This window comes from Podarcis bocagei (assembly GCF_964188305.1).
Source record: "Podarcis bocagei genome assembly, chromosome: 7".
Classification (NCBI taxonomy): Eukaryota; Metazoa; Chordata; class Lepidosauria; order Squamata; family Lacertidae; genus Podarcis; species Podarcis bocagei.
In genome coordinates, this window is record NC_138132.1 from 91396700 (window position 1) to 91416056 (window position 19357).

The window sequence follows — 19357 nt, forward strand, 5'->3', positions numbered from 1 at the left end:
CCCCATATATATGGAAGTCACTGGTTCAGTGACAGAGCATTTGCTTCACATGCAAAAAGCCCCAAGCCAGGGCCGGCTCGCCCAAGAGGCAAGGTGTGATGACTGCCTCAAGCAGCAGGATCTACTGGGCCAGCAAATTCTGATGTCAATCTTTCTTCCTCCCTTTTTCCTAATGTAGATCTTCCCTCACACATTCTTCCCTGGTGGGAAGGGGGCACCATTTTGGAGTTTGCCTCAGGTGCCTAAATGTCTTGGGCCAGCCCTCCTCCAAGTTCAGTTTCCCCAACATCTCCACTTAGGGCTGGGAAAGGTTCTGTGTTTGAAACCCTGAAGAGCAGCTGCCAGTCAGTGCAGACCAGCAGTGGCTAGCCAGTAGGCCAAGGACCACATACAGCCCTCATGCAGCTCTCAGCCCCAAAAAGATTCCCCACCCCTGGTGAAGACAACACTGAATTTTAGTGGGCCATAGTCTGACTCAGGATATGGCGGTCTCAGTTGTTCCTGTGGCCCCACCACTGGAAGCATTTGAGAAACAATCCAAATGTGTTGCTGTTGTTTTTTGGGGGGAAACCAGCTTGCTTTTTATTAATTGCTGGTGGTGCTTTAACTACCATTGTTCAGTTTTAAGACATATGTATATGGGGATAGACAATGAAAAATATGACTTGAAAAAATGGTCCTAGAAGGAATTCAGCTTCCGTGGACGTATGTACTCAGGAAACATGTTCTGAGGATTTCAAAAAGCTCACCTCTCTGCCAAACACACTTGCAAATCACCTCTGCTCTGTTCTGTTGCTCACCCCTTGGGGAAGGTCACGCAGTCACATCCATGAATGAATGGGAGCTAAATATTATTTTCTTCTCTCTCTCTCTTTTTAAAGCTAATCCATGAAATCCCTGGAGATGAAAATCAGGGCAATTTCCTGGAACATCTCGAGCTCTGGTTTCAAGACAAGCAGGCTTTTGTTTCAGTTGAAACTGAGTCATTTTGAGGGATAGACTAGCAACAACTAAGGCAATTAAAAGTAACTCCTCCGGGAACATAATGTAATGAGATCAGCAGGGGGCTTCTGCTGTTGCAGCAACACTCTGCCCCTCCGTTCTGTCTCAGCAGTGGAACAAGGCCTCTCCTCTTCCCGGAGGGGAGGGCTTGTGAGTGGGAGCAGCTTCCCGCAGCAGCAGGGAGGCGTATTCGGCTCCCTGCTTCTGATCTGCCCCGCTGCCATGACCAAGCCCTTCAGCCAGCCAATAGGGCTGGCTGGTGGGCGGGGTTAGCTGCATTTAAGCAGCCGCGACAGCGCTCTGTCCCCAGTCTGTTCCTGATTTCTTTGGATCTCCTGCCTTCCCTCCCTCTTAGGTCAGCTTCTTTTGAGTATTGACCTTGCTATGGATTTCGTTTGGTTGCCTTGGTTGCTCAAGGGGCCTGGTAGGACTTTTTTATCCATTTGGCAAATTGGCACCAGCCTCTTGGTTTTTTCGCCTACCTCGTAGCAATTCGTCACAACTTTCTGGTATTGGCAGTAAGGCATTGGAATATGTATGCTGTGTTGGAGGATTGGGTATGGGCCATCATCTACCCCTCCTCTTTTGGGTATTCCGTTAAAGGAATCCGGAGGTCGTGGATCCTGTCCGATGCCCTGCTGGTGGCTAGGGCCATGGCACGACCCCCCCGGTGACGTCATGGGGAAGCTTTCAGTTGTATTTGCATCAACAAGCTCCTCCCACTGGTCGTTAACCCTGAAACGACTCCCTGCTGAGCGGGGTGGAGTCATGTATTGCTCTTTTATCCAATGTCTAAGCCAATACTACTCACATGCTGTAACCAATAAAAGTTGTGGCCTAATTTTGCCCATTAACCAAAAATAATGTGTCTTTGTGTCTTATTATAATCCTATGCGGGTGGCGGGTCCTCGACTCACAATTGGAATTGACAGAGCCACAGTGTGAGTGTGGTTGGAATCCATCCGTCTCAAGAGACAATGGAGTGTGCCTCTGGGGGTGAAGTCAGACTGCTGTATTAGCAGCCTGGGCCGTGTCTCTGGAGGGCCTGGGCTGCCCAGGCAAGAAAACCCCTCTCTCAGCCTCTCTGATGTGCTCCAAAGGAAAACAGAGCAAGATGTTTGGCACCAGCTTGGCTGCAGGAGGTGCTGGAAGGAGGTGTACAAAGCGCCATCCAACCCTCTTAGGGACTCCACTCCAGATTTGTGCAGGGTTTAGTCCGGCAAGGCAGTGGAGGTTTAGAATCAGAGATTCCTGCATCACAGGGGGTTGGACTAGATGACCCCCCAAGTCCCTTCCAACTCTACAATTCCATGATTCTCCTATATGAGCTTCCTTCCCAGGTTGATGAGCCCCACCACCCACTCACTCCCCCTTTTTTTGTATGTAGATTGTATTGTCTCCTCTCCTTGAAATGGCATTTTTTAGGGATGTGTTTCCTCCTCTCTCCCTCACCTCCACTTGGCAGTTGCACCAGCCACATCTCTTCCATCATATCCATCAGGCGGCAGACCAGCAACGAAAGAAGGGAAGCAGGGCTTCTCCACCGGCTCTGCTGAGAGACCAACGGCCTTTGGCCCTCCCTCAGCTGTCAGATAGCAGCAGCCATTCCACCAGGTGAAAGGCTTCCTTCCCAGCTGGCCGTTGTAAGAACTGTAATTTAAAGAACTGGTCTCTGGGCTTGCTCTTATTCCCTCCTCATCTCTTTTTCCTTGGGTAACTTTTGTCCTTTGGTTTGCCTGCCTTCTAAGCATGGCAAAGCTTCAATGGAAGTCTTCTCTCCCTCCCCACTAAGGAGCAGGAGTCAAACGCCCGGCTTTGATGGCCATAAAGTACCACCTACCTTTTTCCCATTTATCTTTCCATATCAGAAAGCTGCACCATCTTCCTCCAGCTGTTATGGGTTTATATGACTTCTTTACTCCCAAAGCCTCCCTTTAGTGGATTAAAGAAAAAGATGTGGTTCACAGGTGGTCATTTGCATGTCCTGATGCACTGGTGGGCGAGATGAAGTGAAACTGCTGTTCTAAATGGGGAGGGAGAAAGAGATGAGGCTGAACATGCTGTACTTTGGTCTGCATATTCACACCCACAGCCTGGACACTGAGCTGGATTAAAAGGCATTTTAGCCACCCCAAATAGAAGACAAATTTCCCAAAGAAAGCTCTGGACAAGACCAGCAGCTTCATTCTTCTTCTCAGGATCGCCAAAGGAAAGACTAAAAGTAACTTCTGAGCAAGGAAATGGGTCGTTTCCATCCTTCCTTTTACCTTGACAGAGTATGGGGTCCACCTGCAGCTCCAGGTATCTCTCTCTCTTTTTTTAAAAATGATATTTATTACTTTTCCAACAATTTAAACACAACACTACAAAGAAAAAAAGAACAAAACAATACAATACAATACAAAAACACTACATAAAAATACTACATAACGCTGACACATTAAACTAACATAACCAAACAAAAACAGTTTAAAACACATCAAACAATTTCAATATCTTATCTTTCATTCACTTATTTCCACGACCTCCTCACACCTCCCTCTTTTTATTCCACTTCTATTAGTTGTTTCAGCAATTCCTTTCCATCTTCCTCTGTTTTCTATCCTATAATTACCTTAACACATTCTAACCTTATTTTTCCTTTAATACTCTATTAATCTATTTATACTTAATTCCTTATAACATTTCTACTAAAGCCATATCACTTCATTCCAACATTCTTCTAGCATTCATTAATTTTACAATGTTTCTTTAAGTAGTCTTTAAACTTTTTCCAGTCTTCTTCCACCGACTCTTCTCCCTGGTCTCGGATTCTGCCAGTCATTTCCGCCAGTTCCATGTAGTCCATCAACTTCATCTGCCATTCTTCCCTGGTGGGTAAATCTTGTGTCTTCCAATACTTCGCGATGAGTATTCTTGCTGCTGTTGTTGCATACGTAAAAAAAGTTCTATCCTTCTTTGGCACCATTTGGCCGACCATGCCCAGGAGAAAGGCCTCTGGTTTCTTAAGGAAGGTATATTTAAATACCTTTTTCATTTCGTTATAAATTATCTCCCAGAATGTCTGAATCCTTGGGCATGTCCACCAAAGGTGAAAGAATGTACCTTCCGTCTCATTACATTTCCAACATTTATTATCGGGCAGATGGTAAATTTTTTCGAGCTTAACTGGTGTCATGTACCACCTATAAATCATTTTCATTAAATTTTCTCTTAGGGCATTACATGCTGTAAATTTCATACCTGTGGTCCATAACTGTTCCCAGTCAGCCATCATTATGTTATGTCCAACATCTTGTGCCCATTTAATCATAGCTGATTTCACCATTTCATCCTGAGTTTTCCATTTCAACAGCAAGTTATACATTCTTGACAAATTCTTGATTTTTGGATCTAACAATTCTGTTTCCAATTTTGATTTTTCCACCTGGAAACCAACTTTTTTGTCCAATTTGTATGCCTCCATTATTTGGTAATAATGGAGCCAATCTCGCACTTTGTTTTTCAATTTATCAAAGCTCTGCAATTTTATTCTGTCTCCATCTTGTTCGAGAATTTCCCAATATTTCGGCCATTTGGCCTCCATATTGAGTTTTTTCTGTGCCTTGGCTTCCATTGGTGACAACCATCTTGGGGTTTTCTTTTCTAACAAATCCTTATATCTTATCCAAACATTAAACAATGCTTTTCTAACAATGTGATTTTTAAACGCTTTATGTGCTTTTACCTTATCGTACCACAGATATGCGTGCCAACCAAATGCATTATTGAAACCTTCTAGCTCCAACACTTCAGTGTTTTCAAGAAGCAGCCATTCTCTCAGCCAGCAAAAAGCAGCTGATTCATAATAAAGTTTAAGGTCTGGCAGGGCAAATCCACCTCTTTCTTTGGCGTCAGTTAATATCTTAAATTTTATTCGAGGCTTCTTGCCCTGCCAAACAAATTTAGAAATATCTTTCTGCCACTTCTTGAAACAATCCATCTTATCCAAAATTTGCAATTTGCAGGTGTATCTCCAGGTCTGCCAGCCTTCTGGGTGTGAGGATGCCAAGACTGGACTTGCATCCCTGATTCTCAAAAGGAGATGTGGTGCAACCACACTTGAAATACTTTGGACAGTGTACAGGGGCTGGAGAAATGATCTTATGAGGGACAAGTACAACATTTGGGGTTTCTAAGTTTAGAAAACAGGCAAAGGGGCATATGATGGAGGTGTATGAGATTTTGCATGCTGTGGCAAGAGAGGTTTTTCTCCCTCATAATACTAGGGGGCATCTAATGAAGCTGAATATTGAAAGATTCTGGATGGGCAAAAGGAGTGACACCTGGCTTGAGAGCAGTACATGTGAAAAGGATCTAGGAGTCTTGGTTGACCACAAACTTGACATGAGCCAACAGTGTGACGCGGCAGCTAAAAAAGCCAATGCAATTCTGGGCTGCATCAATAGGAGTATAACATCTAGATCAAGGGAAGTAATAGTGCCACTGTATTCTGCTCTGGTCAGACCTCACCTGGAGTACTGTGTCCAGTTCTGGGCACCACAATTCAAGAAGGACACTGACAAACTGGAACGTGTCCAGAGGAGGGCAACCAAAATGGTCCAAGGCCTGGAAACGATGCCTTATGAGGAACGGCTAAGGGAGCTGGGCATGTTCAGCCTGGAGAAGAGGAGGTTAAGGGGTGATATGATAGCCATGTTCAAATATATAAAAGGATGTCACATAGAGGAGGGAGAAAGGTTGTTTTCTGCTGCTCCAGAGAAGCGGACACGGAGCAATGGATCCAAACTACAAGAAAGAAGATTCCACCTAAACATTAGGAAGAACTTCCTGACAGTAAGAGCTGTTCGACAGTGGAATTTGCTGCCAAGGAGTGTGGTGGAGTCTCCTACTTTGGAGGTCTTTAAGCAGAGGCTTGACAACCATATGTCAGGAGTGCTCTGATGGTGTTTCCTGCTTGGCAGGATCCGTAATTCCTTTTTTTGCTCCTCTTGCTTCTTTGTAGTACAGCAAGTCAGCAACTTAAGCACATTTAAACTTTGCACATTCAGTGCATGGCAAAATAAAATTTAAAAATTAAAAAGGGCTGGGAAGGGAGCAGGGTTCAAGGAAAAATGTTTCAGCGTGGGGGCTTCATTATGGGGCAGCTTTCAGTATGGGACAAGCTGTTTATATTTTTCACTGTGGAGCAGTGGGGTGGGGGTGGGGGTTCCATCAGGGGCCTCGTCTGTGTCTAGGGTTTCAGTGTGGAGTGGAACAGACCTTCCAAGTGTCCCTATTTTCCAGGGATGCCCCTGATTTAGAAAAGCCATCCCGGTTTCTGATTTGATCCTGGAATATTCTGCTTTTCCTGAAAGGTAAAGGTACCCATGACTGTTAGGTCCAGTTGCGGACAACTCTGGGGTTGCGACGCTCATCCTGCTCTATAGGCCCAGGGAGCCGGCATTTGTCTGCAGATAGTTTTTCTGGGTCAGGTGGCCAGCATGACTAAGCCGCTTCTGGAGAACCAGAGCAGCGCACAGAAACGCCATTTACCTTCCCACCTGAGCAGTACCTATTTATCTACTTGCACTTTTGACATGCTAAGTGGGCAGGAGGTGGGACCGAACAACAGGAGCTCACCCCGTCGCGGGGATTCGAACTGCCGACCTTCTGATCGGCAAGTCCTAGGCTCTGTGGTTTAGACCACCATAGGATGTCCCTATTTTCACTGGAGAAATGTTGGAGGGTATGGAGTTATGCAACCTCCGAGCCAAGGAGATAAGTTACAATACAGCCATTAGAAGACACCTGAAGGCAGCCCTGCATAGGGAAGTTTTTTATGTTTAATGTTTTCGTATGTTTTTATGTATGTTGGAAGCTGCCCAGAGTGGCTGGGGCAACCCAGTAAGATGTGTGACATATAAATAGTAAAATTATCATTCTGGAATGAGACATCCCTATTTTCATCAGAGAAATGTGGGGTATGTGGGGGTTGTTTGGGGCGGTGTGTGTAGAAGGGGTTTCAGTGTGCAGCAGTGTGGGGGGGTTTCAGTGTGCAGAGGATCAGTGGGGGATTCAGTGTGGGGCAGAGTGTTTAGGGGCTTGCAGCATGAGGTGGGATTAGGGGTTTGCTGTACAAGGGAAATGCATGGTTGTGGGGTAGGATTGCCTGTGCTGTTTTGATTACTGAACTGATTAAAAACACACAGCATGAATATCAGATGGGGGTGCATTGCCATTGTGGAGCGGTCGGTGGGTCTGTGGGCTTCCCGGGGGCACCTGGTTGGTCATCCCAGAACAGGACGCAGGGCTAGATGGGTCCATGGCTTCACCTATGTGTTGGGTACTTCTTGTGTACTTTTGTGTGCTTCGGTGTGGGGTGAGGTGCTTGTGAGAGGGGTTTCATCGTTGGGGTGTGTGTGTGTGGTGTGTGTTTATTAAAAGGTAAATGTAAAGGATACCTGGATGGTTAAGTGCAGTGAAACACGACTATGGGGTTGCGGCGCTCATCTTGCTTTCAGACCAAGGGAGCCGGCGTTTGTCTGCAGACAGCTTTCCTGGTCATGTGGCCAGCAAGACTAAACCGCTTCTGGCACAACAGGACACCGTGACAGAAACCAGAGTGCACAGAAACGCCGTTTACCTTCCTGCCACAGCGGTCCCTATTTATCTACTTGCACTGGCATGCTTTCAAATTTCTAGGTTGGCAGACACTGGCACAGAGGAACGGGAGCTCACCCCCTCACATGGATTTAAACTTTAAAAACTGTATTCATTGTAAAAGTTTGGCTTCACTTTGGATTTCAGTCATGTGTAATACTATTTTGCAATTACTTGTTTTCCATAGACTTCCCAAACATTGATCAGAACTTCACTACCAAACCAGTTAAAAGATCTGTTCTGTAACAAGCCTGAGTAGTGTACACCAGTAGTTTTCACTTAAATTAGCTGGCTTAATAACTAAAAAATAAGGGGCCAAAGTGTTGAATGTCACCACTTTATAACTTGCTATATCTCTCTTAGCTTTTATTGGATCAGTCTGAAGTTTAGCATATGCATAGAGTGTTCAAGTACATAATGCAAGTACTTAATGCAAATTTCAAGTTATTTGCCTCAAAGAGGCCATCTTTATAAGCTATTGGATGTTGAGACTTGTAATGATGGGGTCTTGCTTTTTCTGCTCGCCTTAACTATGGGAACGATCCCTGTGTGCCTCTAATCCTCCATCAACCCATTTCTTCTCTCCAGGAGATGGAGTCACAAAGGCAGACACCAATGTGGGCACTACCATCTGGACATTGTGTCACCTTCAGGTGGTTTCAGATTTGTCCTTTCTCATCTAGGCAGCGTGACAAGAGATTAGGAAGGGGAATAACATGCTTTTCTCTGGCAAGGGGATTAGTGACCACAGTGTCACCATCTGCAAATTGACATGTCACTCAGCACCTTATAGAATCTTAGATTTATGTTTTGTTTTCACGGCTCCTTTTGGGTTGTTTATTTAATACAGGACTTGGTACAAGCTTTGTCGATCCAGATGATTCATGACTATGTTTTGTTACCCATTTAGTAAGTTTGTTCAGTGAGTAACAAAGTTTGTTAGTTTCTTGGGGATTATTTCTATTTTATGGAAAAGAATTGTTTGCTGTTAGAAACCTCAAGCAGCTGAAACAACTTTTGTTTAGCAAATTAAAACTGGAGGCACAAAAGATGATCTCATGCCTTGTATACCAAGCCAGCCATTGCACAACCAGTACTCTGCCTCCTGCAGACATCATCTCATCAGGAAGTGTTTTCTCCACAATACAGGCGTCAGACCTTCAGTGTGGTGGCACCTCCTCTTTGGAACACAGGCGCTATCTTTTCATCACCTAATGAACACCCTTCTTTCCTTTCAAGCCTATTAAGTGAAGCTTGTAATCCCAATCTGTATTTGTATTGGGTTTTAAATTGTACCTATTTACAGTATATTATGCATCCCTGCTCACTCTGCTTGCCAACCCACTACCATTCCCTCCACATAAATCCCCTTGAGCTTCCCATACGCAAATATTACTGAAATCTCTCAATTATTTCCCTCTCATTTTCCTTCATCCCTGCTTTGTTCAGACTTCTGTCACTGTTTTAAATCACCTCTTTCACCCTGCCAGTGTCCCTCCCTTCTCACTCCCATGCCATGGCCACTGTAGCTGTGCAACTTGCCTTCTCTTTTGCTCCACTAATGCACCAGGACCTCAGGAAAAGCCAGGGTTGTGATGCGGCCCTACAGATCCTCCAGTGGAGGCTGCAGGATGGCAGCCTTATATTCTTATGTATATAGGGAGATATATTTTGTCTTTTTATCACTTTGGAATGTTTTATGGGAAGCAATTAACAAAATAAAACAAATTATTCTCCCCACCCCAAAGGAGCCAAATCCCGAACAGTAATGAATGAACATTAGTGTGCTGCTGGATGGGGCCAAAGGTCCGCCTAACCTGCATTATGTTCCCAACAGCTGCTAGTCTGTTCAGCACCAGAAACAAGTGGGGAGTGAAGATCAGCATGGGGGGAAAGAGGGGCGGGAAGGTCTCCACTCCCTCCCTTGTTTAAGATGCTGATCTTCACTCCCCACTTGTTTCTGGTGCTGATTTCCACTCCCTGCTATTTCTAATACTCCTCAAGTGAAGATCAGAATCAGAAATAAAGGGAGAGGGGGGAGTGAAGCTCAGGATGAAGGGGAGAAGAAAGATTCGTGTTGGGATGGAGGGGCGTGAGGAGCCTTGACTGAATATAAAAAGCACCCTTAACAAACTACAGCGGGGAGCACCAAGTTCTGATTCTCTTCAGGCGCCAAAATGTCTGGGGCTGGCCCTGTGATCAAGGGATCCCTGAACTTGAGCCTGGCAGGTGAGAGTGCACTGGATCAGATCCCACAGCACCAGGGATCTAACTAGCAGCAGCTCTTTGGGACCTTTTCTAAACCTGCAAGTTGATATCTCTTTTAGGGTTTCCCCCCTGCATGCCCACCCGCTTTCCACCCCCCATTTTATTTATTTTTAAATTGCCAAGTGCATAAAACTGAATGGCACAAGTTAAATGCCTGCAAGTTGTGAGTTACTCTCTGTCCCCTCAAATTAATCACATAATAGCCCATGATAAGTTTTGTTCTCTTGTTTTGCCTTATTTCCACACACACAAACACACCCCTCAATGTTTTAGCAGTTTTCTGTCTTCTCCCAAGCCTGATTAATTCCATGATAAGTCATTATCTTATCAATGTCCTCTAAGCTGAGGCCGGGGCACTTGGGCTGAATGCTCCTGGAGACGAGAGGGCCAGTGTTCTGAGTGTGCCGTGAGGACACCAAGTTACAAGAAGTTGCCTCTGCAAAGACTTTGTTACACATCCTAAAACTGGTGGGCCCCTGTGACTGCTCAGAGTAAGTTTCCTGGTGCACCATCTCTTGGGAGCAAAGGTGGAACTGAAAAGCTGCCTGGAAGCCCCGCCTGAAATTCTCATTGTAGTAGCCATAGATGATTGGGTTGATGCTGCTGTTAGAGAAGGCCAGCCAGTGGGCAAAAGGGAAGAAATAGCCAGTCAGTAAGTCTAGGTGGTGATCGTCCAAATTGTTATAATCCACCAGCAGCATCAGAGTCCACAGGGGCAGCCAGGAGATCATGAAGAGGAGGGCCACCAAGACCAGCATCTTGATGACCTTGATTCTCTTCTTAGGTGTGCCATTGGCTTTGACAGGGCAAGTCAGGTTTTGGGTGATGGGCGCTGTGGAACGGCAGAGTTTCAGGCAGATGCTTCCATACATGAACAAGATGAGCATCAAGGGCACCAGGTAGATGTGGACAAATAGGATGGTGGTATAGGCTTTTCTCATGCTACTGTCAGACCAGGCTTCGTAGCACACATAGAGCGGGTAGGTGGTATTCTTGCCATCACTCAGCATCATGTAGTGGTCCTCCACCCGACCAACAGTGAGCATGATGGCAGAAGGGCACATGATGGCGATGGCCAGGAGCCACACCACAACAATAATCACCACAGCCTTCACAAGGCTGAGCCTCTCCCGGAAAGGCAGGACAATGCAGTGGAATCTGGAAGAGTAAGAAGCAGGAAGCATTAGCAAGAGCAAACCACAGACACGTCATCCTCCCATGAACTGGGGAAGGAAGAGCTGTGTAAATAACTCTTGGGTCTGGTGGAGAAATGCAAGGCACCAATGTGTTAAATAAATAAATGTGTTTTAAAGCAGGACTTCCGTTCAAATAGGCCCATTTCACACATTAATATCATGTGTACCAGGAAGGAGTGCACACCTTCATTGCCCCTAGCTGGAGGATGGCAGCAGCCTGCTAACTACATGACCTGAGTCTATGCACAGAAGAGACCACAGTTCAGTGGGAGAATGCATGTGTTGCATGCAGGTAGTCCTCCATTCAATCGCTGCCATGTCTGGTTAAAGAGCATATCAGGTTGCACAGTTGGGGAGACCCCAGAGAGATGCTGTACAGGTGCCAACTCCTAGGAGCCCAATATTTTTGGAGAGGTGCCCCCATGTTTTAAAAAAATCAGGGCATGGAGGAGGCCGAGCATGGAGCTTAGCATGGTGTGGCTCCTCCTCCTGCCTTGGAGGGGAAAGAGGGGGGAAGCAGCCACAGCCAATGGTGATGGCAGCAGGAGGAAGAGGAGGCCGATTGTGGAGCCAAGCGGGGCACAACTTCAGTGTGGCAGCTCCTCCTCCTCCTGCCGTGTAATGATCTCAGAGCCTGGACAGGTTTGTATAAGGGGAGATGGTCTTTCAGGTAGCCTGAACCTAAGCTGTGTAGGGCTTTACGGGTCATAACCAGCACTTTGAAATGTCAGTTTCAACCTTGCTAGAGTCTAGTGTAAATTCAAGAGTAGTTCTGAGATGTTGATTTCACTCCAGGGAATGCACTACTGAATAATCAACGTTCGATGAGGGTGGGTAGGCCTGCTATTGCAACCATCATCCTTCCTAGCATGGAGACTCCCTTGAGTTTTGATGGTGGCAGCAACAAAGAGCTGGTTTTCCATCTATAGCTTAGGGATTCCAACTTTGAATTTGTGGCCTGATTTAAAGGATACCACATGTCAAAACTTTAGAGCCAGGGAGCTGTTCCAAGAGTGCTCTCATTGCTCGCCTATTCATCTCTGAGCACAAGCAAGCTTGAACCAGAAGCTGGCTGCATCAGCCGTCTGACTACTCACAAGGTCAGCATGAAAACTCTCTCCTGAAAAGGGGAAGGTTTGCACTTCTTAAAAATTGATCTTTTTATGTCACTGCAAAGCATCTTCAACAACCATTAAAAGTTTAGACAGCCCTTCCAAAGCATGGCGGGCAAAATTGGGGGCTGAGCCAACAGTTGATTGGCTAACATGCTGCAAGGTCAAGAGGCAAGTCAACCTTCAGCTGAGGAACACGTCCACTAGTGACCCATGGATATCTAGTGTGTGCAAATTCATTCTTGTTTGTTGTAATACCCACAATGAAACCAAAAGCCTTACCTGTCCATGGCTATAGCCACGAGGGTGAAGACAGAAGCAGAGACGGACATTCCTTGGACCAGGCCACTCATGGTACAGATAACCTGGTTGAAAGGCCAGCCTGTCATGTAGGAGATACACATAATAAGTCAACTTCCTGTGATTCATAGGGCATTTTTAATTTGCAAAGAGGTTTCCATTATCACAGGAACCCAGTGCTGCATTACTGATAAACCTGAATAACTACCTACCTACCTATCTATCTATCATCTGTCATTGAATTTGTTACTCATTTTACCTTGCCCAGGGCAACCCAAAGCAAATTACAACCAGACAATAAACTCCACATAGATACATTAAAACCAAGAGGAAATAGGCATGTCTAGAAGGCAAGGATCAGCTCTAGTACCTCTGAACATTTACTGTATTTACTTGAATCTAATGCTCACCATTTTTGGCCAAATTATGTTGTGGAAATTAAGGTGCACATTCGATTTGATGGCACATTCACATTCACCAGCAAATACTTTTTTGGGGTTTCAAGGTTCAGAAAATTGAGGTGTGCATTAGAGTCAATGGCGCATTAGACTTGAGTAAGTACAGTATTTCTAGGGCAGATTTACCACACCAAAGAACAATGGGAAGAAATCACACAGCTGAGCATTCTGCCTTCCTGAGCATAAGAAACAGGCAAGGCAGTACTGCTTCTCTGCAGTGGTATTTCAACACTTTAGAGATGTGTTTTATTCTATTTTGTCTTTGTTCAATTTGTTAATCACCCTTGTCAGTGAGAATCGCAGATCAGTGTACAAAAACATAATTTAAAAAAATACATTCAACCAAACCATTTTAAACCTTGCTCAATACTTTGCAATAATCACCTTAAGGCAACCAAAAACACTCCCAATACATCTGATCTAGAAGTGCATCAAACTATCCCAAAGTGTAAAAAAACGGGTCCTAAGGCTCCACCAGAAACCCCATTTTTCACTGTGAACTTATGAAACTGCCCCCCTCCAAGTCCACCCAGTCCAACATTGATTGCACCTGACTGGCAACAGCTCTCCAAGGTCCCAGTCAGAAGAGACCCTTTCACATGGAAATGTGTGCAATGGAGCCCCTCTGTGCAAAGTTTGTATTCTGCCACTTGATTCTAGACCATCATAGGGAGAGGGCTTACTGAAGTGGCAGAGGAGAGGAGTCTTAGACCAGCCTTCCTAAACTGGTTTCCTGGCAGGCAACAGCATGCCACTTCTGAAAGCCCAGTTTCCCCACTTCTCTCATAGAATGGCCCTCACCTGTGATCAGGTTGTCCATCAGAGTGGGTGGAACACAGAAGATGCCCACCAGCAAGTCACTGATGGCCAAGTTGAGGATGAAGAAGTTGGTGACAGTGCGCATACGCTCATTATTCACCACCACCATGCAAACCAAGGCGTTCCCAGCCATGCATGAGAGAAAGACAATTAGGTACGCCATGACGAAAATGGCAGCAACAGTAGGAGAATGTTGGTAGTAAGGGAGAAAAGTGCTATTGATGTGGCTTCCTGCAATCCATATTTCAGTCTCATTGGCCAAGGTTTCCTTTTGGATAATGTTCTTCATCTCCATACTGTTAGCAGCTTCACCTACAAAGCAACCAAAACACTTTTAAAAATCTATATCCGAAGAGGTTGCCCTGCTCCCATAGAGATAAGTGGGTGGGCTTTTTCCCACCTCAGCTGGCTGGATACCACTTCATCCTAGGATGAATAATAGGCCAAGGGTGTGTGGGTGTGGGTGGCTGTGGGAGAGAGAGAGAGAGAGAGAGAGAGAGAGAGAGAGAGAGAGAGAGAGAGGACACCTTGATCTGTGCTAGAACTAAAGTTGTGAGCTTCTTTGGAAACCAAATGGGGAAGCAAGATCTGCTGGAGTGTTAATGCTGTGAACCCCTCCATCCTATGCTCAAGTTGTATAGATGTGCAAATAAAACCACATATTCTGAAGATGCCACAGTTTCCATGGCCCTTCATTCCAAGGAAACTGGACTCTGGGTAAGCACAGGAACCTCTGGAGTGTCTCACTGCTTGGAGATTAGGGTGCACGCAGCAACAGAGGCACACACAGACATGCATACAAAAATATCACCCAAACTAAATTTGGACAGGGGGAAAAATCTCATTTCAAAATTGCATGTGGAAATTCTTACATAGAAGATATAAGAGAATTATTAATGGATTGGTTACAGTATCACCAATTAAATGATGTTTTTAAGGTAGACCAAATAAAAAAGGTTTTGATACAGTGAGATCAAGGTTTGAAATAGATCTGTTGGAAAATAACGTGAAAGTGTTATAAAAAATATACAAATTACTATTAGAATGGTATACAAAAGATGAAGAAGTTAAGGCAGTGATGATACACTGGGCTTGAGATTTTGGGTACAATATTCAATTTGCATTTTGGGAAAAGTTATGGAAAGAGGAAATAAAATTTACTGCATGCTCTTCATTGAAAGAAAACTATGAAAATGATGCATAGGTGGTATTTAACACCAAGTAAAATTGCAAAAATGTACAAAACGAGTTAAAATTTGTGTTGGAAATGTAAAGGGAAGGAAGGTATGGTACTTTTTATCATATGTGGTAGACATGTACACTAGTAAAGGCTTTCTGGGAAATGATATATAATGAATTAAAGGAAATGTTTAAAAATACATCTGTTAAAAAACCAGAAGCCTTTTTGTTAGGTATAATAGGAGAAGAGATACCAAGAGAGGACAAAAGACTTTTTATATATGCAACGACGGCAGGGAGAATGCTACTAGCCCAGAGATGGAAAGAAGGACAAGTACCAACAAAAGAAGAATGGCAGACGAAACTGATGGAGTATGCAGAGATGGGGAAAGAGATGGGGAAGATCCAAAACCAGGAAGATCAAGTGTTTTTAAAAGACTGGAGTAAATTCTTAATTTATTTAAAAGACCACTGTAAACCGTTAAAATCATTGGCAGGGATGTAATGACACTTGTAATGTGGAATTAATTATGGTAACTATGGACATACAACAGATGGACAATGGTAAAAGATGCAGAAAATTTAATCTTAAATATGGAATCCATGGAGGGAGGGAAGGAGGTCCGAAGGTTCAAAAGAAGGTTTTATATTAATGTTTGAAATGGTTAAAGTTAAAATGTATAAAATTGTGATAAACCAATACAAATTATATAAAAAAAGGAAATTTTTACATAACTTTCCAAATTTCAAATTGTAGTGAGATATCAGGAAATCTGAACGGACACTGTTACTGGCTCCACACAACACTCCTTCTGCACTGGTAAGAAATCAATATTTGAGTGTGGCAGCACCTGCACTTTTCAACCCCTTGCCTCTCGACATCAGGCAGGGACCTTCACTGTCTTGTTTTTAGTACCTGCTTAAAACATGTAAACATGTAGAAGTTACATGTGTTTTATCTCTTTTTAGCTACTGTTGATTTTAAGCACATTGTGAACATTTTAATTGCCAAGTTTTACTGTTTTTTAGTCAATAATTTTAATGTTTGAGTTTACATTTTTGTAAACCACTTAGGTTCACATACAGACAAGCAATATATGCATTTTGTTCAATAAATAAATATATTGTCTCCAATAGCCCTTTTGTTTTGAGGGTCTTGGAGGAAAGTTACAATCACAGCCTGATCCCACATTCTGTATTCAGATAAGCTTTTGGTTTAGGGTTCTTAAATGAATACATTGCTTCTCATTTTAAAAAAAGTCTCAAAGTGTTTTACAACCAAAGTTAAAAATTCACAGAAACATTATTTAAAAACAACTTAACAGGATAATAACAAATCACTGAAGCTGCCAAAATGCCAGTGAAAACAAATATGTCTTTGTCTTACCCTAAAATTATAAAAACAAACATTTAGACTACAATCCTATATTCACTTATTTGGGAAGGAGTCCTTTTGAACTTAATATGACTTGCTTCTGAGTAGAAATATAAAGGGTTGCACTGCAATCATTCTTTTGCAAAAGCCTTAGTCCAAAAAGTATCATAGGAAAGAATTTGGGAGCTCTCTCTCTCTATAAACTGGGTTGGGGAGAGAAGGGGGACACAGAAACAAAAGTACAGCAGCTGGGCTTTTAAGAACAACATCTTTCTCACAAATAAATCACATTTATTTCAAAGCTGAATCTTCAACATTCAGCTTGTTTTAAAGCGTCTTGTAGAGGCAGCAATTGAATTCAAAGCAGCTTTTTGTACCTGATCAATATTTCCAGTTCCTGGAGATAATTAAATATTAGCTTTTCCTAATCTGTAATACTCATGACCCAGAGGGTCCCTTTTCCTACACACCCCCAGCCAAACTCCTTTTCAATATGTTTCATTATTGGCACAATCAGATTCAAGGCTTGTTTAACACATAATATTAGAGGCCAGAAGCATCAGTTCAGGAAAACGCAGTTTACTAAGAAAATTGCAAAAATTGCCCCAGTTTGTCCAGAAAGCATACACTTTGCACCTCTTACCTGTTAAACCGAGGTCATTCCATTCGTAATATCTGTCCCCTACTCTGGTCTATCTGGAGGTTCTTAAGCAGGTTTTACAGTTTCATTTGCCCAGCAAAAAAAGCAATCACATTGTTTCCACGGATACAGGAAGATTTGCTCCTTGCTGAAATCCGATGTTTTCTCCTGAATGGCATTTGTGGATTCTCTCAGCCTTGTATTCCTCACTTCGTAAACCTGGGAGCAGGTAACATATGATGTCATTGCCACCCACAATCTATCAGCATTTGCTTCCACAAAAGATACCTTAATATAGTTCTAGGTCATTAACACACTTGCCACCAAACTTTGCATCATATGCTGATCAGATCCTGACGCATCTGCACGTAGAACATTAGCTTGCTTGCAGAGAAGAATCTGCTTTAATTCATTCATTTGCTGGCCCTCTTCTTGGAAAGAGTTAGGAGCTTTAAAAACAACAACTAAACACAGATCCCTGCAAAACAAATGATGAAGCTGCTTTGGAAATGTATGTTGGATAAAGTACACTATTATTTTCCCATTGTAGAAAGATATGAGTGCAAATTGCATCAAAAGCAGTGTAATGTGCCTTTATTTATACCTACATACAGATTGAGCAGAAGATGGAAGGTTCACAGCATTAACACTCCAACCGACCTTCCTTCCTCAATAGTTTTCTTCAGATTCACCATAGATATCATAGAATCACAGAAGTATACAATTTTAAAGTTGGAAGGGACTCTGAGGGTCATCTATTCTAACCCCCTGCAATGCAGAAATTTCAACTAAAGCATCCATGATAGATGGCCGTCCAATCTCTGCTTAAAAGCCTCCAATGAACCAGAGTCCACAACTTTCCAAGGGTAGAGATGCTGAAGCCTTTTTACTGTTACCTTTAGAACTGAAGCTGAATTCTGGAAGATTCGGGGCACATAAAAGAAAGCATTTCTTCATGCAGTTAGACTACGGGGCAGGAGAGACTGCAAGAATACATGCTGGGAGGAGGATGGAAGAGCAACGGCATCAGACCAGAGCAAGGCACAATGGGGTGGTGAGGCTCCCCCTTGAGTGGAGTGACTGCTGCATCATCTGAATCACAGTCTTCCTCAAGCCAGCACTGGGACCCCAAGGGAGGGGATAGGACAGAGACTGGCTTCAGGAGTAGACGGATTCTGGACAGGAACTCAGAGTTCATTAGACCTCAGTTAGTTAAGATGGTGGGTTTTGCACTCTCACCTCCGCCTTTGAAATTAAACCAAATATATAAGAATATGGAAAGCCATCATAAATGTTCTGTGGGAGATTCATTCACAATAGGCTAGAACAAAAACAAACTCTTGTCTTTGCAGCAAAAGGTTTGGTTTTCCTTTGATCATGGTTCCTATTGTGACAGCACTTTGAAAATTTTCTCTTTTTTTACAGTGTACAATTTCCACTACCCTGCTGCCTTTTCCTTGTAGGCCCATTTTATTTGATGGAGTCCATAGTACAAACAAACAGCAACCTCTTGCTTTTAAGTCAGAACTTCTCTTTCCCTTCTGCTTTGAAAACTGATGTTTGCTTCACTGCTGATCAATTCCACCTTTGTCAAGATTTTGTAAACAATGAAAGCAGGCTTTCTCAGAACCAAGCATCCTAGAACAAACCAAATTGCATTGCATAACATGTTGGTTAAGTGCTCTGAAGGCAGACTCTCTTGCATTTGACTCTACTAGTTCAGCTCAGCATTTCAGCCTATGAATATGTCCTGAGCAGCATCTAATCCTGCTGTGTAGGATCAATCTTCTTCTTTGGTGATCTCTTGTAGCCAAATAAGATTGTCTTCCATGAACACGGTTTTAACAGTGAGTCTGTAGGTGACTGTGAAGGCCAATTCTGGATCCACACATCCTTCCACAGTGGGGACATAGGTTTCCGGGTGGGAGTTGATCACAGTGAGGGTTTGCCAAACATGCCTTCCTCTTAGCATGTTTCTCCCTTTCTTCCTGAGTTTGAGCATCTTCAAAGTCCATGACACCTTTGGCAAAGGCTGTTCTCCAATTGAAGCACTCGAGGGAGGTGTTTCCCAGTTGTCAGCATTTATACTACTTTTTAAAGATTTGCCTTGAGAAAGTCTTTAAAATTCTTTTTAAAAACTTTCCATTTTTAAGTTCAGAATAGAGTTGTTGCTTTGGAAGATGATAATCAGGCATCTGAACAACATGACCAGTCCAACAAAGTTGATGTTGAAGAATCATTGCTTCAACACTGGTGATCTTTGCTTCTTCCAGTACACTGGCATTAGTTTGCCTGTCTTCTCAAGTGATGTGTAAAATTTTCTGGAGACACCATTGATGGAATCTTTCGAGGAGTTGGAGATGGCG

The 19357-nt window shown here is 43.6% G+C and overlaps 1 protein-coding gene across 7 annotated transcripts in view; it reads right to left on the bottom strand.

Annotated features, from left to right (window-relative positions):
- Positions 1 to 10122: 10122 nt before the first annotated feature.
- The window catches only part of LOC308590759 (neuropeptide FF receptor 1-like), a 51449-nt gene continuing 42214 nt past the window's right edge, over positions 10123 to 19357 (bottom strand). For 3 of the 7 annotated variants that reach the window (XM_081200968.1, XM_081200969.1, XM_081200963.1), the window contains 3 exons: positions 13780 to 14109; positions 12503 to 12602; positions 10123 to 11070 (listed from right to left, as the gene is read on the bottom strand). In XM_081200968.1, coding sequence (XP_081057094.1) covers positions 10182 to 11070; positions 12503 to 12602; positions 13780 to 14092 — 1302 coding nt within the window. In that variant the 5' untranslated portion in view covers positions 14093 to 14109 and the 3' untranslated portion in view covers positions 10123 to 10181. Of the gene's footprint in view, positions 11071 to 12502; positions 12603 to 13779; positions 14110 to 15827; positions 15896 to 16994; positions 17211 to 17887; positions 18828 to 19357 lie in introns of those variants that run through there. The other 4 variants (XM_081200966.1, XM_081200964.1, XM_081200965.1 and 1 more) reach the window with 4 other exon arrangements.